The sequence below is a fragment of the Lithobates pipiens genome, unplaced genomic scaffold, assembly GCF_037356315.1.
Source record: "Lithobates pipiens isolate NorthernLeopardFrog02 unplaced genomic scaffold, aLitPip1_a1.2 Scaffold_1, whole genome shotgun sequence".
In the NCBI taxonomy this organism is placed as follows: domain Eukaryota; kingdom Metazoa; phylum Chordata; class Amphibia; order Anura; family Ranidae; genus Lithobates; species Lithobates pipiens.
Window position 1 is genome coordinate 176,829,046 of NW_027507685.1, and position 25,901 is coordinate 176,854,946.

Below are 25,901 nucleotides of genomic sequence, written 5' to 3' on the forward strand. Positions count from 1 at the left end.
GTCAAATGACGGCAGGGCGATGTGGCTCTGGTTCTCGTCAGATGATGGCGTCCCAGAATGGCCGCTCTTGCATGCCCACAGGGGCATGCAGCACAACAATAGCAGCGGCACCGTGTTGCCAGGACATGGCGTGACCTCAATCTCTGCAAAGAGCAGTGGCCCACCACTGCCCACAAGTGCCGCCAACCAGTGCCCATTAGCGATGCCAGTCATTGCTGGCTATCAGTGCCACCTATCAGTGCTGCCCATCAATGCCCATCGCTGTTGTCGATCAATTCCCATCAGTGCCGCCTATCAGTGCTGCCCATCAATGCCCATCACTGCTGTTGATCAATACCCATCAGTGTCGCCCACCAGTGGCACCCATCAATGCTCATCAGTGCCCATCAGCACTGCCTATCCGTGCCACCTATCAGTGCCCACCAGTGCTGCCTATCAGTGCCCACCAGTGCCACCTAACGGTGCCCATTAGTCCTGCCTATCAGTGCTCATCCTATTCACTGCATGCTTCTGGGGTGTTTGATTCAAATTTTCTCTCCGGGATCAAGTCTACACATTGTGCACGGTCTACTTAGTAGTTTTTATTGGATACATATTTATATGGACTCCTCTTTTGTTCCTTTCACTAGGATTTATATATTTTTTATTTTATTTTTTACATACATGCATGCTAATTAATAATTTGTTTATTTCACTTGTGTGAACAAGTTATTTGTATGTTTGATTCACATGTTAATAACACTGTGGTATTTTTGCCTTCTTAATTTAGAATGGCCTTCACTGTTTAACCCCCCTAGCGGTAATCCCGAGTCTGGCTCGGGTTGGGATTTTACTGACAGGAGCGGTAACCCCGAGCCAGACTCGGGATCGCATCTCTGGATGCAGGGGAGGACACAGGGAGAGGTTACTTACCTTGTCCCCTGGATCCAGCGATGTCCTCCACGCTGTGTGATCAAGTTGTCCTGCGCTCGATTCACAGTGCCGAATGCCGCCGAGCTCCGTTCCCTGCGGCGTTACGGCGCACGGGAGCGGAGAACGGCAGCAAATTCAAAAAAGCAAAAACACACAAAACACACACAGCACTGTAATCTTACAGATTACAGTACTGTATTAAAAAATTACACACCCCCTTTGTCTCTAGTGGTCTGTGCAGTGCCCTGCGTGCACTTTTATATTATAAATACAGTTTTTTCTGCCTGAAATTTGGAGATTGTCCATAGCAACCAAAAAGTGTCCCTTTTTCAGTGTTTTAGGATTTGATTACATTATTGAATAATTTTTTATTATTCTTTATTATATTATAAACTTTATCATACCCGGGATGTCTGCTAGACTCTGGTTTGAACAGATTTAAGAGAGTTATTCCTAAGAATTACAGGACTACAATATAAAATGCCAAATTTCCATGCAAAATAATTGTACCGCTTTCAGCACCTAAATCCAGACTGAATTATACCACCAGGGAGGTTAATATTGCTATATGATTGGCTCTATTTAATTGGTTTGGGGGTTTATTGTGTTTTTTTTAGCGCAGCTTCACTTTTGTTTCTTATTTCTGTTTGGCGTCGCATAACGTATTGAATTGCAACTTTTTTTTTTGTAAATAGCGCCTTTTTTTTAACATCTCCCAAACCTGCACTGTTTAGGAGATATTTGCCATATACGCTTTCGCTGACGTCATATGCGCACTGAAGTAAGGGCACGATCGTGACGTCTCTACACGGCCCGTGCCGTGACTGTCGGCTCCTGTTGGCGTCTTTAAGTCTTCTGTAAACCGGAAGTGATGTCATAACATCACTTCTGGGTTACTAGATCTGAGACCCGATTGAAGCCGATTCTGACTTTGTTTGGTTCTCTGGCCAGCCGCCAGACGTGCCGGCTGGCCGCTCAGGCTCCTGGTCAGATGGGAAAGCCTGGGCGAGCCGTAGAAGGTGGCGGGAGGGGGGATGAGGGGGGACATGCCCTCCCGCTTCTTGGGATAACAGCTGGGTGGCTTCTTAGCTGCAAGAAAGCCAACCGCCGGCTCTAAAAAAACTGTACCGGGGTGATGCGTGCAGCTGCAGGCATTGCCCCGGTACAACCCCTTTAAACCGAGGCTGCATATTTGCGTATTGTCGGCTTGAAAGGGATTAAACTATCACATGACCGTGATACAACAACATAAAACCACTTTTTTTTCCCTATAAATATGGCACAGAATAATAAACTTATGTACTTATAATCAATAAGAATTGTATGCCTAGAAAATTGAATATATTTGTTTTAATTTTAACTGGACATTCTTTTTTCTGGACAATGTTTTTTCACTTTTTTATCTAGACAAAGCTATTTTAGACTACATTGGTCTGTAATGCTGTTTTCAATATTTTACATGCCGTTAGTTTTGTATGTACTACACAAACATTTTGACGATTCTCAAAGTTTTTTCCAAAAAACAATATTTGTGCATAAATAGAGGATATGCAGGCTGCCACAGATTTGTAACCCAGAGCAAAAGAACTACACATTAGTTCCAGATATTAATTAGCACTTTGTCGGCGATTGAAATTCCAAGTACATGCCAGAATGGTTTGTTCTCCAAATGTACATCCTGCTGCAAATTATAAGGGTGTGGTGTAGCTAGATCAACAGTCAAAAACTATCAATCACATCTGTAAGTGACTCCACAAAAAGTTCTCCTTTTCCAAACCAGCTTAACCACTTCAATACTTTGCACTTTTACCCCTTTCCTGCCCAGGCCAATTTTCAGCTTTCACCACTGTCGTACTTTAAATGACAATTGTGCAGTCATGCAATGCTACAACCAAACTACATTTTTATCACTCACACAACTTGAGCTTTCTTTTGGTGGTATTTAACCACTTCAGCTCCAGAGGGTTTTACCCCCTTAATGATCAGGCCATTTTTTGCAATACTGCACTGCGTTGCTTTAACTGATAATTGCACAGTCGTGTGACACTGTACCCAAATAAAATTGATGTCCTTTTTTTTTCCCACAAATGGAACTTTCTTTTGGTGGTATTTGATCACCTCTGCGGTTTTTATTTTTTGCGCTATAAACAAAAAGACACTGACAATTTTGAAAAAAACTATATTTTTTACTTTCTGCTATAAAACATATCCAATAAAAAAATTTAAAAAAATCTAATTTCTTCATCAGTTTAGGCCAATATATATTCTGCTACGTATTTTTGGTAAAAAAAAAATCCCAATAAGCATGATTGGTTTGCGCAAAAGTTATAGCATCTACAAAGTATGGGATAAATCTATGGACTTTTAATTGTTGTATTGATTTACTAGTAATGGCAGCGATCAGCAATTTTTAGCAGGACTGTGACATTGCGGCGGACAAATATGACACTAAGTGACACTTTTTGGGGACCAGTGACACCAATACAGTTAGTGCTACAAAAATGCACTCTCACTGTCTAAATGACACTGGCAGGGAATGGGGTTAACATCAGGGGTGATCAAATGGTTAAGTGTGCTCCTAGGCAGGGGAATGCTGTTACTGGAGGAAAACAGAGATGCTTTTCAGAAACACAAGATCTCCATCTTCCTCCTTCACAGAATGGGTCTGCCTTTTTTACATAGGCAGACCGCTGTTCTTCCTCATTTATGAATGACTTGATTGGCTCCCGCTGTGATTGAACACAGTGGGAGCGGGGCTCTGATGGGGCGCGACGTGCCCCAGAGCCGAAGAGAGGAATCACATACAGGTATGTGATTTTGCACTTAAGGGCTGCCATGCCGCAGTCTATGTATGTGGGGCAGTCCTTAAAGGGGTTGTAAACCCTCATGTTTTTTTCACCTTAATGCATCCTCTGCATTAGAGTGAAAACAAAAACAGTAACCGCCCCCCAGCCCTCCATTTTGTTTACCTGAGCCCCGTATTTCTGTTGCTGGAGACGTGCTCTCCCCCTCTCCACGAGGTCCCGGCTCTTGATTGGATAGATTGATAGCAGTGCAGCCATTGGCTCCCACTGTTGTCAATCAAATCTAATGATGCAAGCGCCGGGGGCAGGGCTGAGTCGGGTATTCGTGTCTATGGATGCAAATGCTGGACTTGGGAGCACGCCCGCAAGGTAACCCCTTGGGAGAGCGCTTCTCCTAGGGAGTTATCTCAGCACAATTACTTGTAAACACAGAAGTATGGTTTCTATGTTTACAAGTGACAGTGTGTAACCCCCCCTGAACTCTGCACTCTGTATGTAATGCAATCCTGGTATTTAATGCTGCTTTAAGACCCTCCTACTGTTCGTGAAATTTGACTAACCACGCCCACTGCGTTTAGATGGTTAGTGGGCGTGGAGGGGGAGGGTGGGAGTGGGCTATCATTTACTTCTGTGTATACGCCCACATGTGCGATTCTAGAGTCACATGTGCTGCTCAGATGTGATCAGGGAAGGAATGCTCAGCATAGAAACACACTGAAAACTGAGCATGTGCATTAGCTGTCAACACAGCTCTGAAAAATCCCCAACTATAGCGGGGACATGGACAGGAGGGGGAGAAAGAGAGTAACAAAATCAACCAGCTTTTATTTGCAGAATAAAGAAAACAAATCTCATAGTGACTGAGTGAGTATGAACAACATGCAATACAACATTTATTAATCGTTTTTAATGATGTGGGTTTAATGACATTTTAAATAATAATGGGAACATTCTGTATCCTCCTCTGGGCAAAGGAGAAGGCGTGAAGGCATGAGAAGTCTAAACAAACTCCAACATAATATGTTGATGTTCTATAAATACAAGACGTATGTTGCTGCTATGGCAGCAAGTAGAGGTGTACAGGTGTGACCGGCTAAGTAGATGTACACTTGGTAGAGCAAGTTTAGGTGCAGCTGAGACGTCTGCCAAAAATAGAAGAAAAATATTTTTTACGATATCAGCCAGGTGTAGAATACTAGAGCTTGTCTTTAAAAAACATAGGTGTGAAGATTGATCACATGAACATGCATCATCAAGTACCTGAGACCTTTTTATTATTTACCTGCTACACTGATTGTCTGGGCACCTACGAGAAAATGATTTCAAATTAATTATATGCGCCATCCTGTTCTGAATAAAACAGCATATAACTCATAATTAAAGTGTATGTAAAGTAGCTGTAAATCAATCTGTAAAAGCATAACTTTCTACAGTTGTAATATATTTTTTAATCTTTTAAAGAGTTTTTAAAGCATGGGTCTTTTTTTTACCATAATAAATTCCCTGCATTTAGGTAAATAACACCCATTTAACTATTGCTCTCAGGGCCGCTGATAGAAATCATGGGGCCCCGTACAGCCTATCTGATGGTGCCCCCTTCAGCTCCACCCTGGCCCCCGCCCCTGGTCCCTCCTTCAGCCCCACCCCTGGCCCCACCCATTGCCCCTCCCAGACCCTGCCTTGAAACAATTGGCGGGGTATGTATTGCAGAGTATTGGCGGGGTATGTATTGCAGAGTATTGGCGGGGTATGTATTGCAGAGTATTGGCGGGGTATGTATTGCAGAGTATTGGCAGGGTATTGGCAGGGTAAGTATTGCAGGGTATTGGCAGGGTATGTATTGCAGAGTATTGGGTATTGGCAGGGTATTGGCAGGGTATGTATTGCATTTGCAGATGTTGAACTTCAAGCCCCCCCCCCCCCCCAAGCAAGCATACACCTCACCTTGTCACCTGTAATTGTCCACAAGATCTCGACTCGAACGATTCGCCCGACCCCTGCTCTCTCTGCTCGCCTGAGTCGCCTCTCACTCTGCTACTAAGTTCTTGTCACTCGGAGAGAGAGAGAGAGAATTGGGAATATCACTCCGCAACACCATTATATGCTGGCCGGGACTTGTGCGGTGTGCGGAGCGGGTGCAGAAGACGTATTCTTCCACGCCCGAATTACAGAAAAGAGTCCCTCCCCTGCAGCCGCATACTGGAATGAACACAGCGCAATAAGCGCATAGCACATTTAAAAAAAAAAAAACTTTACCGAACAAGGGGGGGGGGGGGGCTGAGTGGGCAGGGGCATATCTAGAGCATTTGGCACCCGGGGCGGATCCTATATCTGGCACCCCCCCATATATACATTACACAGGACCTTGCGCCTAAGGACCTGTTTACATTACACAGCACCCTGCACCTCTGGACCCCTTTACATTACACAAGACCTTGCGCCTAAGGACCTCTTTACATTACACAGCACCCTGCACCTCTGGACCCCTTTACATTACACAGGACCTTGCGCCTAAGGACCTCTTTACATTACACAGCACCCTGCACCTCTGGACCCCTTTACATTACACAGGACCTTGCGCCTAAGGACCTCTTTACATTACACAGCACCCTGCACCTCTGGACCCCTTTACATTACACAGGACCTTGCGCCTAAGGACCTCTTTACATTACACAGCAGCCTGCACCTCTGGACTCCTTTACATTACACAGCAGCCTGCACCTCTGGACCCCTTTACATTACACAACTCTTGTACCTCTGGACCCCTTTACATAACACAGCACCCTGAACCTCCTGACCCCTTTACATTACACAGCCCTTGTACCTCTGGACCCCTTTACATTACACAGCACCCTGCACCTCTGCACCCCTTTACATTACACAGCCCCTCACAGCTCTGGACCTCCTGCATGTTACACAGACCCCCTACAGTGCAGACCCCCCTCCCTACCATACAGACCCTCATCTACAGTGTAGACCTCCCTACAGTACAGAATCCTCCCCTACAGTGCAGACCCTCCTACAGTACAGGCCCCTCCACCCTACAGCGCAGACCCCCCTACAGTACAGACTCCCCTACAGTACAGACTCCCCTACAGTGCAGAATCCTCACCTACAGTACAGACCCCCCTACAGTGCTGAATCTTCCCCTACAGTACAGACCCATCCCCCTACAGTGCAGATCCCCCTACAGTGCAGGACCCCTTCTACAGTGCAAGACCCCCCTACAGTGCAGGACCCCCTACAGTGCAGGACCCCTTCTACAGTGCAGGACCCCCTACAGTGCAGGACCCCCCTACAGTGCAGGACCCCCCTACAGTGTAGGACCCCCCACAGTGCAGACCCCCCCACAGTAAAGAACCCCCCTACAGTGCACAGACTCCCCTAAGGACCCATAATGTACCTCGATCCCAAGGCAGCAGCATTGCAGGGGGGAGGTGCGAGCAGCACCCGAGTGGAGTGACATCTGTCGGCTCAGTGATCCAGGACCCGGCGCAATAATCCCCTTCTCTCTGTGGTCGCGTGACTCACGTCGCACCGTTCTGATCAGTCTCGGCAGCGGCTGTCACTCACAGCCGCACAGAGTGAAGCCGCCTCCCCCTCCTCCTTTATGTCTACACAGTGCTGTGCATGGAGGAGGGGGAGGCGGCTTCACTCTGCTCGGCTGTGAGTGACAGCCGCTGCCGAGACTGATCAGAACGGCCACGCGACCTGACCACAGAGAGAAGGGGATTATTGCGCCGGGTACCGGATCACTGAGCCGACAGGTTTCACTCCACTCGGGTGCTGCTCGCACCTCCCCCCTGCAATGCCGCCCACTGCCAGTGCCTCGGGCTCTCTCTGTGTGGGCTGCGAATCCGAGGCACGGCACTGTCTCCTCTTCAGTTGCGGAGGGGGGCGCTGGGGGGGGGAGGTTGTAGGGCACTGATAGGTGGAGGAGGAACTTTTTTTTTTAAACATACAATTTTGCAGTTCAGGTTGCCCGGGCCCCCCTGCTGGTCAGGCCCGGTACAGCAGGGCCAGTTGTACTGGCCTATCAGCGGCCCTGATTGCTCTCCCTCTACATACTTACCCTGAGCCTGTTTTTTATGCATCTCTGTCCTGGTTGCAGGTCTTCTTTCCCCTCTCTTCATATTCTCAGAGGGACTTAGGCACAGCAGCAGGAACTGTCAGTCAAATTCTGTGAGGACCTTGGGGGGAGGGGGGTTGAGCTTCACTGCGTGGGTCAATAGATGCACACAGCTCAGCTTGGGCACGGTCCTACAGATGTGCTCCTATAGTCACAGGCTTTCTATGGGTGCACAGAGAGAAGAGTAGCCTGGACTGCCATTGCGGGATTCCAGAAGAGGAAGTCCGGAGCCACTTTGTGCAAAATCATTGCACAGAGCAAGTAAATATAACATATTTGTAATTTTAATTTAAAAAGTTGTAGCCTTTACAAGAGTAGTATGTTTTGTTTTACCAGAATCATATTTACTTAGGTGGATTCAGCATCGGTTCGAAGCTGCATCTGCCCCACTGCGCCTCTGCACTGAGAACCCAACAATTGAACAATTGAATTGAGCTGTTCTCACAGCTCCTGAGCAGAGAGCTACTGACTGTCAGTCAGCGGCTCTCCACTCTACCCCCCCCCCCCATCCCCAACACACTTGCTGGAGCTGAGATGGGTGTCAGTCCAGGCACCTGGCAGATCCAGACTTTATTGTTGGGATGACGCGGTACCTGGCCTGATTCCTATGATGTCAGCAGAGAGACGACTTCAGACCGCTCTCTGCCAAAAACGGGTTACAGGAGTGCAAAGCGAATTGCACTCCTGTGACCCATAGGAGAAGCCCAGCCAAACAAGCTTAGGCTGGACTACTCCTTTAACTTTATTTCCTTATTCTTAGTTTTGATGTCTGTGGTCACATGACTGCATTGCCTCCCTTCCATCTTTCCGAGTGTCTGCATTGCTGGATAGGCAGCGGAATAATGTGTAGGACAGTAGGGGAAGCTGCTACCAATTAGCTGCACACTGAAATATTTTGTTTCGGAATGTAGTTTTTGTATGAAAAATACATTTATTTGGTTACTCCAGAAATTCATTTTTATTTATTTCATTTTGCTAAATGCATTTGTCCAAAAATCCAAAATAATTAAGGTCAGATCTGTCATTGAAGGCTTATGGTGTCTGTCGAATGCTCTAAGAAGATTTGACGGAGCAGCTAACTGTACGACGATGCAATCGTACATTTCCAATCGAATGTTCCACCTACAAGCTATAGTAGAATTCTAACGTTGTATGACACTAGTAATAATTATTATATATTATTATTAATTATTATTACTAGTCAACCAACATTAGAATTCTTCTATAGCCTATGGACGGAGCATTTGACCATAAATGTCCACTCGCGGCGACTGCTTCGTCAAATCTTCATGTTGAATCTTTTCTCTCTATGTTGAATAATCTTGGACTAATAGAGTTAGGTTAGGCACATTTGAACTTTTTTGTTATTGTCTATATAATGTCAAACCTTTTCTCTCTATGTCAAATCTTTTCTCTCTATGTATATCGAACTGTTGCAATGTCACAACGAAAATGAAAATAAAGCAGTTGTTAATGTTGGATCTTTTGGTTTTTGGATTCTGCACGTTCGTTATCCTTTGTTAAAACGATAGCGAAAATATTCGAAATTCAGACGAAAATGCATTCTGGTGAAAACGAATGCACATGTCTACTACCAATCAAGCAGAGCAGGGTTAGTTGGGGGGCATAGCAGCAAAGTTTACTAGGCAGGGGACTATAGGCACAATGCAAATTGACACAGTGTAGTTCAGATCAGCAGACTCAGAGATGTAAACTGACCATACTGGCACAGAGCTTTTCAGATTAAAAAAAAAAAAAAAAAAGTAGACCGACAAGATCACCAGGTATTTGCTAAATGTGTTTGTTGTGCAAGATGAAGCAACATGTACAAGATCGTTTATTACTAAAGGAATGTATAACTTAACCACTTCAATACAGGGCACTTATACACCTTCCTGCCCAGACCAATTTTGAGCTTTCATAGCTGTCGCACTTTGAATGACAATTGCGCGGTCATGCTACACTGTACCCAAACTAAATTTTTATAATTTTGTTCCCACAAATAGAGCTTTCTTTTGGTGGTATTTGATCGCCTCTGGGATTTTTATTTTTTGCTAAACAAATAAAAAAAGGCTGAAAATTTTGAAAAAAAAAATGTTTTTTTTGTTTCAGTTACAAAACTTTGTAAATAAGAACGTTTTCTCCTTCACTGATGGGCACTGACGGGACTGCAGTGACGGCACTGATAAGGTAGCACCGATGAGGTGGCACCAATGAAGTGGCACTGATAGGCGGCACTGATAGGTAGCACTGATATGGGACGCAGATAGACACTGATAGGTGGCACAAATAGGCACTGATAGGTGGCACGGATTGTCATGGATAGGTGGCACGGATTGGCATGGATGGGCAGCATGGATAGGCGGCACGGATGGGCATGGATAGGCGGCATGGATGGACATGGATAGGCGGCATGGATGGGCATGGATAGGCGGCACGGATGGGCATGGGTGGGCACTGATAGGCAGCTAGGATGGGCACTGATAGGTGGCTAGGATGGACACTGATAGGCGGCATGGATGGGCACTAATAGGCGGCATTGTAATTTAAAGTTTTGTAGGGATGGATGCCAATCAGTGATGTCCATTGTGGGCACTGATTGGCATCCATTATGGGCACTGATTGGCATTCATTATGGGCACTGGCTGGCATCCATGGTGGTCTAGGGGGCATACCTGGTGCTGGATATCTCCTGTGGTCTAGTGGCGTCCCTGGTGGTCCAGTGTGGGCATCCTCGAGGGCGGCTGTGCTGATAATCAATCAGCACAGACCCCCCTGTCAGAGGAGCAGCCGATCGGCTCTCCTCTACTGGAGGAGTGAGGAAAAGCCAATTACCGGCTCTTCCTATTTACACTGTGATTGGACACGTCTGATCATGTGGTAAAGAGTCTCTTTACCGAGATCGTAGTTGCAGGGTGTCAAACTGACACCCCGCAACAACGATCGCCGCGATACGCACCCCCGGGGGCGCGCAGCGGCTTAATATCCTGATCACGTCATATGACGTCCGGTCAGGATATTACAACCACTTTGCCACCGTTATTTTGCTATATGGCGGGCGGCAAGAAGTTAAATATACATTTTGCAGGTAACATACATTTTAATGCTTTAAAGTAAAAAAAAATTTTTTGAAGTTTTAAAAAGAGCAAAGAATGGATCTGATATTTTTTTTGTTTTTTTTTTGGTTTAAATTTTTTTTTATTTTTTTTTGCCGTTGTCTGTGTCCCATCTGTGACATTTCCTTTTACTTCCTGTTCCACAGGCACAATGGAAAAGAATATGGTGAGAAAATATCCCCTGGATTTTCTGCTGATTTTTTACTTCAGATTTACCAAAGCCATGTAGTGCAAGGACCTGCCTGATTGCATACAAATTGAAACCCCTAAGGTTTGACCTCATATTATATGGTTTTGGTAAATCTGAAGGAAAAAATCAGCAGAAAATCTGATAGTGTGTATGGGGCTTTAGTGTGTATGGGGCTTTAGACAATTGTCACCAAAACAGATTTACCTATTGGAACATCTTCTATTCCGGTGACAATTTAAAAAATTTAATATTTCCCATCACTTTCTGTACTGGGGACAATGGTCACGAAAATAAAAATAAAATGTATGCCCTTTTTTCCCACAAATAGAGCTTTCTTTTGGTGGTCTTTGCGGTTTTTATTTTCTGTGCCAATTTTGAAAAAAAAAACAATATTTTTCACTTTTTGCTATAACAAATCTCCAAAAAAAAAAAATCAGTTTAGGCTGATATGTATTCTTCTACATATTTTGGAAAAGAAATTGCAATAAGCATATATTGATCGGTTTGCGCAAAAGTTATAGTGTCTACAAAATAGAGGGTAGATTTATGGAATTTTTGTTATTTTTTTCTTACTAGTAATAGCGGCGATCTGCGATTTTAAGCAGGACTGTGAGATTGCAGCAGACAGATCAGACACTTTTCACACATTTTTGGGACCAAAAAAAAAAAACGATTCTCCCATCCACACATTTGGTGTGAATGAGGGAATCCTTCCTGCTTTCAATGTAAATCCTATGTGGTTAGATCCATGAAGAAATCTTCATGAGAGACACAGTCATGTTGATATACTGTATAGAGACAAGCTAAATACTTATCAACTAATTACAGGTACAATCAAGTCTGTGGACCCAGAAAACACCTGGACCAGCATGTGGAGAAGGGCATGCACATAAGGACCTAGGGACAGGTCTCATACACATACACACACAGCAGTGAAATGATGGCAGCCCTTTTTTGGGCTCAGGACCAGCCGCAGTGGTCCACCCCCAGTGCATTGTTGTTTCACATTAATATTATGCCTAAAAAGCCCCATATACCCTTCGCATATCATACTTTGGCTATTAGAAAACATTGAATGTGACAGTCACCAAATATTTATTGCAGGTTATTTGTTTTCCGGTGGATGTTTTAAATTAAAGGGGAAGATAAACCCCCTGTGAATGTTAGAATTTCACATTCACTGCCTAAATAAATATGTCCCTGGAATTATATATTTTTTCATGCTAGCAGAGTAAAAAAAAAAAAAAAAAACTATAAAAATGATAATAGTAATAACAATACATCATTCCTTAATAAACGATTAATATTATTTTTATTATTATTACTTTTGTTATGTTATTATTATTACTACTACTACAATTTTTTTTTTAATTCTTGTTGTTATAATTAATAGTAATATTAATTTATACAATTCCTTCATAAACAATTATTATTTTTTATATTTTTTATTATTGTTGTTATTATTACTTTTTTTTACTTTTTTATTAAGATTACTAATACTACTACTACTATTATTACCATTATTTTTGTTGTTGTTATTTTTATTATTGTTGTTTTTATAATAATTAGTAGTAGCAGTAGCAATAGTATTAGAAATGTTTATAAAATTCTTGTTTTTTTATTTATTATTATTAATAATATTATACTGCTAAGTAGGCTACCATAATTCATTATAAAGCATCTAACTGCATTAATATATTCAGTGAAATTATGTTTATCATGGCCCTAGTTAAAGTTTATATAATTATATATTCTCATGGCTTACCTGCAGTGTTGAAGAACAGGGTTAAAAAAAGTAAACTTCTCTTTAAAAGAAAAAGTTTTAAAGTCCCCATGATGTTTCCCAAATCTTTCTTCAGTATAAATGAGATATCCACAAGCAATAACTACAATACAGATGTAAAAATATAAAAATAAGGAACGATCAACACAGGGGGGGTTTTAATGTCAGGTGTATTTGGGCTGTGACAACCCATTTGTGTCACTGTTCACTGGTGACACCCTGTGATACTTCTTTTGGGCGCTTCACTGAATATTTCATTAATTATTTAAAATAATAGAACAATCTGTGAACTGGGACTTCTGATGCATCATATAAAAATGTGATTTTACACAAATAAGTGCGTGAATTCAATTTAAAACATGACGTGAAGGACATAGGGAGATGGCTCTGGCATTTTAGAAACTATTCAATGGGAGAGGTTGGGTGTGTCTTCTGCTGTCACAAATGTTGGGCTATACGGTAGATACATATGCCTTGCGCTCAGAAACTAAATGACAATTTTAGAAAAAAATAATATTTACAGACCTATTGAGATTGATTAATGAGTAGAAAATGTCATTGTATGTTTGGGTGGCCGGAAAAAAACAAAATTTTCAAAGCTGCAGCAAATAAGCAAAATATAGAATAAGAACGCATTGAATGAATAATATTCCGATGTTGGAAAAAAGGCAGTGCAACACTTTTTCTGCATGTTTATATTTTTACAGACTGTTTAAAATTTAGATAATTTTAAGCTGCTTTATATCTTTTACTATTTTGCTTTTATATATTGTCTATTAGACAATTATGTGAAGCTGTTGCTTCAGCATGCGCAAATCACACCAGTTTTTTTTTTCATCCTATCTTCTGTCTGTGATCGGGATGAGCGTTGGGTTCTGGTGGATCCTGAGTTCGATTTAAACCCAAGCTTTTCTCCAAATGGGCAAAATAACTGACCACTGACCAGATGTCTGCAGTTGGAAGTCATTTGTTTAGTGGTGGTAATGCTACTGCTACTAAATGACAACTTACCACACAAGTCCCCCCCCCTCCCCATTATTAGTTGCCATTGCCTACCCAATAACAACCAGGGCTTTTTTTTCTCAGGTGCAGGTGCAGGAACTCAACCATGAGCCACTCCCCCAATCCCCCACCCCCCCCCCCAAACTTGATCAAATAGTGGGTGTGGTCAAATTTCATTAACAGTGGGAGGGTCTTAAAGGGGCAATAAATACCAGGAGTGCAGAGTGGGGGGGGGGGGGGTAACAGAGTGCAGAGTTCAATGTTGCACTACATACAGAATGCAGAGTTCAGGGAAGCACTACACACAGTTTAAGGATTCAGCCTTCTTCCACAGCTGCTAACCTCTGCATTCCCCATCCATATCTCACTTTCACCCCTCTTCAGCTCTGACCTCTGCATGCAACCCCCTCTACTGCCCCTCATATTCTTCCCCTTCCTTAAAAGCTCTACCATCTTCCAGCTTACTTTTGTTGCCATATTAAGTTGAAGTGCTCAGCCGGCTCTAGTCCACCTCTCCGGCATTCTGTACTCAGTGGGAACCATTCAGAAGATGAGATCTATGGGAGCCGTTGAGAATCTGTCACTTTTAAACACAGAAACCGGACTTCTGTGTTTACAAGTGATAGTGGTGAGCAGAGAGCAGAGGACCTGAGCCAGAGGTGGTGGAACTGAGTTCCACCAAGTTCCAACTAGAAAAAAGCCCTGATAACAAACAATGATGCTGTGTGGTCCCCGGTCACCTGCATTCTAGCAACTAGGGGTGGGCTTAAGGTTCAGGCCGAACATAAGTTCAGATCAAAGCTTGGCTATTGGCTTCACATTTATATCTTCAGCAAGAATAGAATGTTATGTATATTAGTGGTATTACTGCCACTATTATAAATCACAGCTTCCTGCTGTCAATAGTTGTTAACCTCTTGCTGACTGCGTAACCCATATATGCAGTGACAAAAGGATGGGCTTTATTTTCTAACCAGCGAGCATACACTATATTATCAAAAGTATTGGAACACCTGCCTTTACACGCAAATTTACTTTAATGGCATTGTTGTCTTAGTATGTAGGGTTCAATATAGAGTTGGCCCACCCTTTGCACCTATAACAGCTACAACTCTTTTTGGAAGGCTGTCCACAAGGTTTAGAAGTGTGTCTATGGCAATGTTTGACCATTCTTATAGAAGCGCATTTGTGAGGTCAGGCACTGATTTTGGACAAGAAGGCCTGGCTCACAGTCTCCGCTCAAATTCATCCCTGAAGTTTGAGATCAGGATTCTGTGCACGCCAGTCAAGTTCCTCCACCCCAAACTCGCTCATCCATGTCTTTATGGACCTTGCTTTGTACACTGGTGTGCAGTCATGTTGGAACAGGAATGGGTCTTTCCCAAACTGTTCCAACAAAGTTGGGAGCATGAAATTGTCTAAAATGTCTTGGTATGCTGATGCATTAAGACTTTCCTTCCTTATAATGGAATAAAGATGTTTTAAAAAAACGTATTTGCACCATGGATATGCTTTTCTCTCCCCCCCATGCATATAACCACGGAGTATACAGTGGTGTGAAAAAGTGTTTGCCCCCTTCCTCATTTCCTGTTCCTTTGCATGTTTGTCACACTTAAGTGTTTCGGAACATCAAACCAATTTAAACAATAGTCAAGGACAACACAAGTAAACACAAAATGCAATTTGTAAATGAAGGTGTTTATTATTAAAGGTGAAAAAAAAATCCAAACCATCATGGCCCTGTGTGAAAAAGTGATTGCCCCCTAAACCTAATAACTGGTTGGGCCACCCTTAGCAGCAACAACTGCAACCAAGCGTTTGCGATAACGTGCAATGAGGCTTTTACAGCGTCCTGGAGGAATTTTGCCCCACTCATCTTTGCAGAATTGTCCTAATTCAGTTACATTAGATGGTTTTCGAGCATGAACGGCCTTTTTAAGGTCATACCACAACATCTCAATAGGATTCAGGTCAGGACTTTGGCTAGGCCACTCCAAAGTCTTCATTTTGTTTTTCTTCAGCCATTCGGTGGTGGACTTGCTGGTGTGTTTAGGATCATTGTCCTGCTGCAGAACCCAAGTTTGTTTCAGCTTGAGTACACGAACAGATGGTCGGACATTCTCCTTCAGGATCTCTTGGTAGACAGCAGAATTCATAGTTCCTTTTATCACGGCAAGTCTTCCAGGTCCTGAAGCAGCAAAACAGCCCCAGACCATCACACTACCACCACCCTATTTTACTGTTGGTATAATGTTCTTTTTATGAAATGCAGTGTTCCTTCTACGCCAGATATACTTGGACACACACCTTCCAAAAGTTCCACTTTTGTCTCATCGGTCCACAGAATGTTGTCCCAAAAGTCTTGGGGATCATCAAGGTGTGTTGTGGAGAAATTGAGGCGAGCTTTGATGTTCTTTTTGCTCAGCAGTGGTTTTCTCCTTGGAACTCTGCCATGCAGGCCATTTTTGCCCAGTCTTTTCCTGATGGTGGAGGCATGAACGCTGACCTTAACTGAGGCAAGTGAGGCCTGCAGTTCCTTGGACGTTGTTGTGGGTCTTTTGTGACCTCTTGGATGAGTCGTCGCTGCGCTCTTGGGGTAATTTTGGGCGGCCGGCCACTCCTGGGAAGGTTCACCACTGTTCCGTGTCTTCGCCATTTGTGGATAATGGCTCTCACTGTGGTTCGCTGGATTCCCAAAGCTTTGGAAATGAATTTATAACCCTTTCCAGACTGATAGATCTCAATTACTTTCTTTCTCAATTGTTCCTGAATTTCTTTGGGTCTCGGCATGATGTGTAGCTTTTAAGGATCTTCTGGTGGACCTTACTGTGTCAAGCAGCTCCTATTTAAGTGATGCCTTGATTGTGAACAGGTGTGGCAATAATCAGGCCTGGGTGTGGCTATAGAAATTGAACTCAGGTGTGGACAACCACAGTTATAGTATGTTTTAACAAGGGGGGCAATCACTTTTTCACACAGGGCCATGATGGTTTGGATTTTTTTTCACCTTTAATAATAAACACCTTCATTTACAAATTGCATTTTGTGTTTACTTGTGTTGTCCTTGACTATTGTTTAAATTGGTTTGATGTTCCGAAACACTTAAGTGTGACAAACATGCAAAGGAACAGGAAATGAGGAAGGGGGCAAACACTTTTTCACACCACTGTATTTGGAAGTGAAGAGTGAACATTCCCCCAGCGCACCAGCAGCAGTGGCTAAACAGCAGCACAGTGGCTTATACCGTGAAGGCTCGGTTAACCCTATGAGGGTGCTTGGTGAGCACAATCATATCCTCACAGCACTGAGTGGCGCACCGGGGAGGAGTGTTTTCCCTCTATATTGTCTTCCTTGCACTAGTCACCTTATTTTACCAACATCCCTTGAAGTACTGTAATATGCGATTTTCTAGTTACTTCTGAATGCGATTTGAAAAAAATCTTCTCTTATATTGAGGGACGCTCTTTGGGACTAACATTTTTTGCACAATTTTTGCACAAATCTTTTGCAATTTTGCACACGTTGTTGCACAATTCTTTGAAGGACTGTTGAGAACAATTGATTTGTACCTTTATACAGTATTTTTGCGCAATTGTAATATTTTTTTTTTAATTTCTATGTATGTGATATCTGTAACACTAGTGGAATACATATGCAACACTGCATAGCACGGTAGCACCAGCATATAGATATAGATCCAGATAAGCAACATTTTACTAGCATGGTCACATCCAAAGCACATATTTGTATGCACAGAGTTGCACAAGCACAGGGTTTTAGCGCCATAGCTTATCTTTAATTCTCTATCTTCTAACTCCTCCTTTTACTTAAGGGAGGAGGATCTAGGCACAGGCAGCTTTAACCCTTTAGTAATTTCTTTAGCAAATTCCTCCTTTTTAAGTATTTATTTTATTTTTTAAGAAACTATTTCGTAGCACAACTTCATTTATTTATTGGTATTTCATCACTGCTGGGTTTTTTATTTTTTGCGCTATAAATCAAAAAATACTGAAAATTCAGTAAAAAAAAAATTACAAAAATCTTTGTTTCTGTTAAAATTTATTGCAGAGTAATGGCAGAGTATTGGTAGAGTATTGGCAGAATATTGGTGGAATATTGGTGGAGTATTGGGGAGTATGGCATGAGTATGGGCAGAGTATTGCAGTATTGGCACTGAGCAGCGCTGTGGGCACTACAGATCCAGCCCACAACACTGCTACAAATCTTTCCCCCTTTCCCCTCGCACTGTACAGATTGGCACAGTGAGGTTTGTTTACAAGTGATCGCTCCGTCATTTGACGGAGCGATCACGAGGTAAACGGCCGCTACTAGCGGCCATTTACCATGATCTGTGATGCGTCAGGTCTTCTGGACCCGGCGGTCATGGATATTTCCGCGAGTGTGCCCCAGGGGGCGTGCAAGAGCAACATTCTGGGAGGACGTCCCTCCCAGAATATGCCAACCACGCTGTAGATGTCTTTTGGCTATGGCCCGATCGGCAAGTGGTTAAAGTGCCCCTGTCTCCTCATGCTCTGTTCTCAAGTTAATGCATATGTAGGTGTATGTTTGCACCAGGCATGTGAGATATTGTGGCATACGTTATTGCAAGAGCAATAATTATAGCACTAGGCCTCCTCTGTAACTCTAAACTGGTAACCTGTACATTTTTTAAAGCGTTGCCTATGAAGATTTTTAACCCCTTCAGCCCCAGGAGAATTGGCTGCTGAATGACCGGGCCATTTTTTGTGATTCGGCACTGTGTCGCTTTAACTGACAAGCGTATATTGATTGGTTTGCGCAAAAGTTATACCGTCTATAAAATAGGGGATAGATTTAAAGCATTTTATTATTATTATTTTGTTTACTAGTAATGGCAGTGATCTGCGATTTTTATCGGGACTTTGACATTTTGGCAGACACATCGGACATTTTTTACAAATTTTTGGGACCATTGAAATTTATACAGCGATCAGTGCTATAAAATGCACTGATTACTGTAAAAATGTCACTGGCAGGGAAGGGGTTAACACTAGGGGTGATCAAGGGGTTAACTGTGTTCCCTGTGTGTTTCTAACTGAAGGGGGAGGGGAATGACCTAGAGGAAATGACAGATCATGGTTCTTAGCTATTTGGAAGACACAATCTGTCTCTCCTCACAGAACAGAACAGGAATTTGTGTGTTTATACACACATGTCCCTGTTCTGCCTCTCGCACTCGCGATCACTCGTGGCCAGCTACGAGCATCAGCACTCCAGCACTGCAGTGGGTGTATGCGTGCCCCTGCTATCCAAATCCGGCGAGCCGATATATAGCTACGACGGTTCGTGGGATCGTACCGACCTGCCGCACCAAAATGATGGTGTCTGGTCAGAAAGTGGTTAAGTACCGTAATTTGGCACCATTCCAAATGCGTGTGACATGTTCAGTATCTATTTACACAGCGTAACGTCATCTTTTTTTCCCCCCAAAAGTTGAGTTTGAAAAATAGCCCCACAAATACTGCATGGCATTAAGAAATTGCAACGACTGCCTTTTTATTCTCTAGGGTCTCTGCTAATATATATATATATATATATATATATATATATATATATATATATATATATATATATATAATGTTTGGGGGTTCATTTTCTAGCAAAACAAATCATATTTATGTAGAAATTTAAGAATTGGCCTGGATTGGAACTGGTTAAAATACAATAATACAACAAATAAGAAAGAATTTACAATGGTAATGATAATTCCAAACCTCATCTCATACTTTTGAGTTGAAATTTTATTTTTTAATAAAGAGGTCTACAAACTTCATAATGCCAGTACACTCTTAGCCCTTGTACACATGGTTTGAGATTCCGTCGGAATGTGTCCGATCGGAGCGTTTTGTTGGATATTCCGACTGTGTGTGGTATGCATCGGACTGTTTCCGTTGGACCACATTTTCCAACTTGCCGGAAATATTTTCCGACAAACTGCTCCGATCGGACATACTCCGATCATGTGTAGAGAATTCCGATGGGACAAAGTGCCATGCATGCTCAGATCAAATTCCTACATCAAAGCTATTGGCTACTAGCGTGAACGTAGTCCCAACGTAACGAAATTACATCATCACGTTCTGAAAGATCGGATTTTCCGACAACTTTGTCCGACCGTGTGTATGCAACAGTTTCGGACAAAATCCGACGGATTTGGTTGTCGGAATGTCCGACCGTGTGTACAAGGGCTTAGCGATCTTTTTTATTAATGTTTTCAGCCAAGATTTACACAACTCTTACCCAAGATTTACACATTTTCCAACTGAACTTTCGGGCAAAAAAAACCTGAGTTAAAGTTGTGTAAAACTTGGGTGGCAACAGTGAAAAATAAACCAGTTTGTTTGTTTTTTATTATTATTGTTGGTAGCTGTTGTAGTTCCTTCCTACCGACAAAAGCTAATTCGATCTCTTAGCAAACAATATTTTGTCCCTGGAGCATTGTTTTCTTATTATTTACATAGAAACCTAAAGTTAACAACCAGATATGTGGTAAAATATAGATTAAGACTATGTCACCCAGCACATTCATTATGGACGTAATTATGAGTGCCAAATTCCTTTCATAAACTGAAACTTTTACAATCCTAATAAAAGTTACACTTACACACCCTTTTCAAACTGTGCATAAAACATCTCAGTCAAGTATGTAATACGTCTCTTTATATATCAGAACTTACAGTAAGTGAGTTTATAACCAGTCCATCAGGAAAATTTTGCTACTAGGACACCGGTTTGTCCATCATCATAGAGAACAAATGCTTCTTCTGCCTATCAGCCTAATAAATGTGTTTGTTAACAATAGTATTTAAAGCAGTATTAAACTTGCCACTATTCTCTATTTCCTTCAAGATTACTTTCCATTTTTTCCTCTAATTTGCTGCCAAACTTTTGTGGGCACTGTGCACATCACACACGTAGGATCTGTAAATATAGGAGCTGGTGGGTAGAGTAGTGATGCAGTTTACAGAGGAGGTTGTTTGTGTTTGTGTCGGCTTTTACATGTAGCTTTTTTTAACAAACAGAATGTTACTTTATTGAAACAAAGGCATGGTACAATTCAATAGTATGGAACTAATCTAAGTAATATATATTACACACTGACAATGATAAAAGAAGCATTGCCCCCATAACCAGTGGGGTCGCTAGGGGGTGGCTTCTGGGGCCATAGCCCAGAATCTGGGGCCCATAGCTTAGCGTCTCTTACCAGGTGCAGCAGTGACAGCCCTGACATTCTGCCCCTATGGGGAGAGGGGGCAGCATCACCCCCTGCACCTATGACTGTCAGTTTAGTATGCAGTGGGGGGGAGGTGGGAGGGGACAATCGGCAGCTCTATGATTCCCGCAGGATCTCCCTGGGGCTAGTAGTTCTCTTCCTGAGTGTATACAGTGGAGAGGGGAGAGGCCTCTGACCCTAGCAGGTATCGGCTTCACTCTTCAGTGTACAAGGGAGTCACTCTGCTTGTGCACTCTTGCTGATATATGCCCCAGTCAGAGGCCCCTCCCCTCTCCACTGTATACACTCAGGAAGAGAACTACTAGCCCCAGGGAGGTCCCACAGGCACCATAGAGCTGCCTATCGATTAGTATGCAGTGGGGGAGCCACCTCCCCCACTGCATACTAAACTGCAACATTAATAATCTTAGGTGCAGGAGGAGATGCTGACCACAGATTGCCATCAACATTCGGGTGAGTGACCATGGGGTGAAAGCAGGGGGGTACAGAAATGTGCTGGGGGTTGGAGGTGCACAGCAGAGACCAGCCAGATGCTGGCTCTCTGGGGACCCTGATGTAAGGGGGGCTCTCTGGGGACCCTGATGTAATGAGGAGGATTCTGGGGACCCTGATGTAAGGGGGCTCTCTGAGGACCCTAACATAAGGAATGGGCTCTCTGGGGACCCTGATGTAATGAGGGGGTTTTGGGGACCATGATGTAAGGGGGAGGCTCTCTGGGGACCCTGATGTAAAGGGGCTCTCTGGGAACCCTAATGTAAGGGGGCTCTCTGGGGACCCCGATGTAAGGGGGCTCTCTGGGGACCCTGATGTAATGAAGGGCTCTCTGGGACCCTGATGTAATGAGGGGGGCTCTGGGGACCATGATGTAAGGGGGCTCTCTGGGGACCCTAACATAAGGAAGGGGCTCTCTGGGGACCCTGATGTAACAAGGAGGGCTCTGGGGACCCTGATGCAAGGGGGGTGGCTCTCTGGGGACCCTGATGTAAAGGGGGCTCTCTGGGGACCCCGATGTAATGAAGGGCTCTCTGGGACCCTGATGTAATGAGGGGGGCTCTGGGGACCATGATGTAAGGGGGCTCTCTGGGGACCCTAACATAAGGAAGGGGCTCTCTGGGGACCCTGATGTAACAAGGAGGGCTCTGGGGACCCTGATGCAAGGGGGGTGGCTCTCTGGGGACCCTGATGTAAAGGGGGCTCTCTGGGGACCCTGATGTAATGGGGGCTCTCTGGGGACCATGATGTAAGGGGAGCTCTCTGAGGACCCTGATGCAAGGGGGGCTCTCTGGGGACCCTGATGTAATGGGGGCTCTCTGTGGACCCTGATGTAACAAGGAGGGCTCTGGGGACCCTGATGCAAGGGGGGTGGCTCTCTGGGGACCCTGATGTAAAGGGGGCTCTCTGGGGACCCTGATGTAAGGGAGGCTCTCTGAGGACCCTAATGTAAGGGGGCTCTCTGGGGACCCAGATGTAAGGGGACTCTCTGGGGACCCTGATGTAATGAAGGGCTCTCTGGGATCCTGATGTAACGAGGGGGGCTCTGGGGACCATGATGTAAGGGGGCTCTCTGTTGACCCTCACATAAGGAAGGGGCTCTCTGGGAACCCTGATGTAACAAGGAGGGCTCTGGGGACCCTGATGCAAGGGGGGGCTCTCTGGGGACCCTGATGTAAAGGGGGATCTCTGGGGATCATGATGTAAGGGGGCTCTCTGGGGGCCCTGATGTAAGGGGGGCTCTCTGAGGACCCTGATGTAAGGGGGCTCTCTGGGGACCCTGATTTAATGGGGGCTCTCTGTGGACCTTGATGTAATGAGGGGGGCTCTGGGGACCCTGATGTAAAGGGGCTCTCTGGGGACCCTAACATAAGGAAGGGGCTGTCTGGGGACCCTAATGTAACAAGGAGGCTCTGGGGACTCTGGTGTAAGGGGGAGTCTCTCTAGGGACCCTGATGTAAAGGGGGACTCTTTGGGGACCCTGAAGTAAGGAGAGAGGCCCTGGGGACCCTGATGTAATGAAGGGGGCTCTGGAGACCCCTGATGTAAGGAGGGGGCTCTGGGGACCCTGATGTAAGGAGGGGCTCTGGGGACCTTGATGTAATGAGGGGGGCTCTGGCCACCTTGATGTAAGGGGGGCTCTGGGGACCCTGATGTAATGAGGGGGGTTCTGATGACTCTGATGTAAGTAGGGAGACTCTCTGGGGACCTTGATGTAGGGGAGGCTCTCTGAGGACCCTGATGTAAAGGGGGGGCTCTCTGGGGACCTTGATGTAAGGAGGGGGCTCTGGGAGCCCTGATGTAATGAGGAGGGCTCTGGGGACCCTGATGTAACTAGTGGGGCTCTGGGTACCCTGGTGTAAGGAGGGGGGCTCTGGAGACCCTGATGTAAGTAGGAAGGCTCTCTGGGGACCCTGATGTAAGGGGTGCTCTCTGGGGACCCTGATGTAAAGATGGCTTTCTGGGGACCCTGATGTAAGCGGTGCTCTCTGTGTCTCTGTGGACTCTGATGTAAGGAGGGGGGCTCTGGGGACCCTGATGTAATGGGGGCTCTCTGGGGACCCTGATGTAAGGGAGGCTCTCAGGGCCCTGATGTAAGAAAGGGGCTCTCTAGGGACCCTGATGTAATTAGGGGGGCTCTGGGGACCCTGATGTAATGAGGGGGGATCTGGGGACCCTGATGTAAATAGGGAGACTCTCTGGGGACATTGATGTATGTAGGGAGGCTCTCTGGGGACCCTGATGTAAGGGGAGGCACTCATGGGACTATAATGTAAGGGGAGGCTCTCTGGAGATCCTGATGTAAGCCGACCTGCTGCCGTATTTATACAGTGGCTGGTCGACAGGTGGTTAAGATTACTTCATTTACTAAGATAAGTAATAATTCACTTTGCAAAGTGGACGTGCTCTACTCAACCCCATCAACCAAATCAACCACATCAACCACATTGGGGTGGATTTACTAAAACTGGACAGTGCAAAATCAGATATAGCGCTGCATAGAAACCAATCAGCTTCAAAGCTTAACTGAACAAGCTGAAATTAGAAGCTACCATATAGGGATGAGCCGAACACCCTCCTGTTTGGTTTGCAGCAGGACTTGCGAACAGGAAAAAAACTTGGCAGGACACACAAGCACTTTTAATTATTCATGTTCGTGTCCTACAGAGTTCCGGCAGCTTTCGAATTTGCTGCAAACTCTGCATATTGTTTGCTGTTCAGTTCAGTTACGTTCAACTCAAACATCAGGCTCATCCCTACTACCATGCACAGCTGCACTCTAGCTCTCTATAGTTTTACTAAATAAACACCATTGCGTATACATTAGCACTGCTCAGACTGCTTGTACAAAATGTATCTTGCACATTTGAAATCTGTAAACAACAGGCATGAAAAGAAGCCAAAAGCTCCATCTAATGATTATAAAGCAAAATACAAATTATACATATGCAATATTTCATATTTATCTAAATAAATTTTTTTTTTTAGTCCATTAACAATAGATTAAGTAATAAAACATATATACAAAGCTGCTATATGTTCATTATAAACAAATGAAATTATACTAATGATTTGCGATCTCCCACGTTAAAGATTACACAAATCTGGGTGTTATTATTTTTACTGTCAATAACCTGCTTTAAGAGCTTAGCCATTGTGTTTGAACTTTCATTACTTTCTTCTTTTGTGTTGTAAACAGACAGTAGTGACTCAGGAGTTTTGTGTCATGTACATGTCAGTTCATATATCTTGTATAACTGAAGAAAGCATTGGTGTTGATTTACTAAAAGTGGAGCTTGAAAAATCTGATCCAGCTCTGCATAGAAACTGTTGGAAGGCACAATATAGTTACACAGATCCATATTGCCTGCCAGGGGTCCATACTTCCTGGAGGATGTTACAGAACCCTGAATAAGGCTTGTGTAACGTATCATACCCGTTCTTTTATTTTATATGCTCTGTATTATTCTTTTAGTGTTCTATGTTAGTATTTCTACTTTCTTTGGTAATAAATGAGACCTTTGCTTCTTTAAGCATTGTGTTTATTTTTATAGCTAACATTGTTATTGTATCATCACCATTAATATCACTAGAGCGGTATAAGACTAGCTAATTATAGGAACAGATAAGATAATACATATTTATAACTACATACATATGCTTGAACTTCCAAAAGGCAAATACAAACATTAGCAGCGCTAATCGATCGACATTCAGATCAACATATAAAACATAAACATATAAAAAAAGTCCTTCTTTGAAACTCCATGAGTATGAAAGCTGTGAGCCTGTTCACAATCTGGGTTAAATGGCAAGAGATTTTTGTAATAATCCCAGTTCCCGTCACCACACCTTGTGGTGATAAGCCCCCCCCCCCGCCCCATAATGAGTAAAGACTCACAGTAAAAGCTGAGCCTTATACGATCATATCTCTTTATCTCGCGGTCTGTTGAAGGTCAAACTCTTCATCTATATCAACTCGCCACAATGAAAGAGACACTCACATAGCGTGATACTGTTATGATCATTTTAATTGATAGAACCCACTTAATCCATTGCACTTACAAAGATAAAAACATCCAAAAGTGTGTGATATCCTCTAATAACATCAGACTGTGATCATGTGGTCATGCCCTAATGCATTTTGTAGGAGACTTCATCAGAGGATATAAAATACATATTTATAATTTCAATACAAAA

At 43.8% G+C, this 25,901-nt stretch overlaps 1 protein-coding gene across 1 annotated transcript in view; it reads right to left on the minus strand.

Moving 5' to 3' along the window:
* LOC143987581 (uncharacterized) overlaps positions 1 to 25,901 on the minus strand; it is a 144,520-nt gene that overhangs the window by 15,890 nt on the left and 102,729 nt on the right. Inside the window, exon 21 of the mRNA XM_077486425.1 lies at positions 12,917 to 13,037. Within this exon, the coding sequence (XP_077342551.1) occupies positions 12,917 to 13,037 (121 nt within the window). The remainder of the gene's footprint in view (positions 1 to 12,916; positions 13,038 to 25,901) is intronic.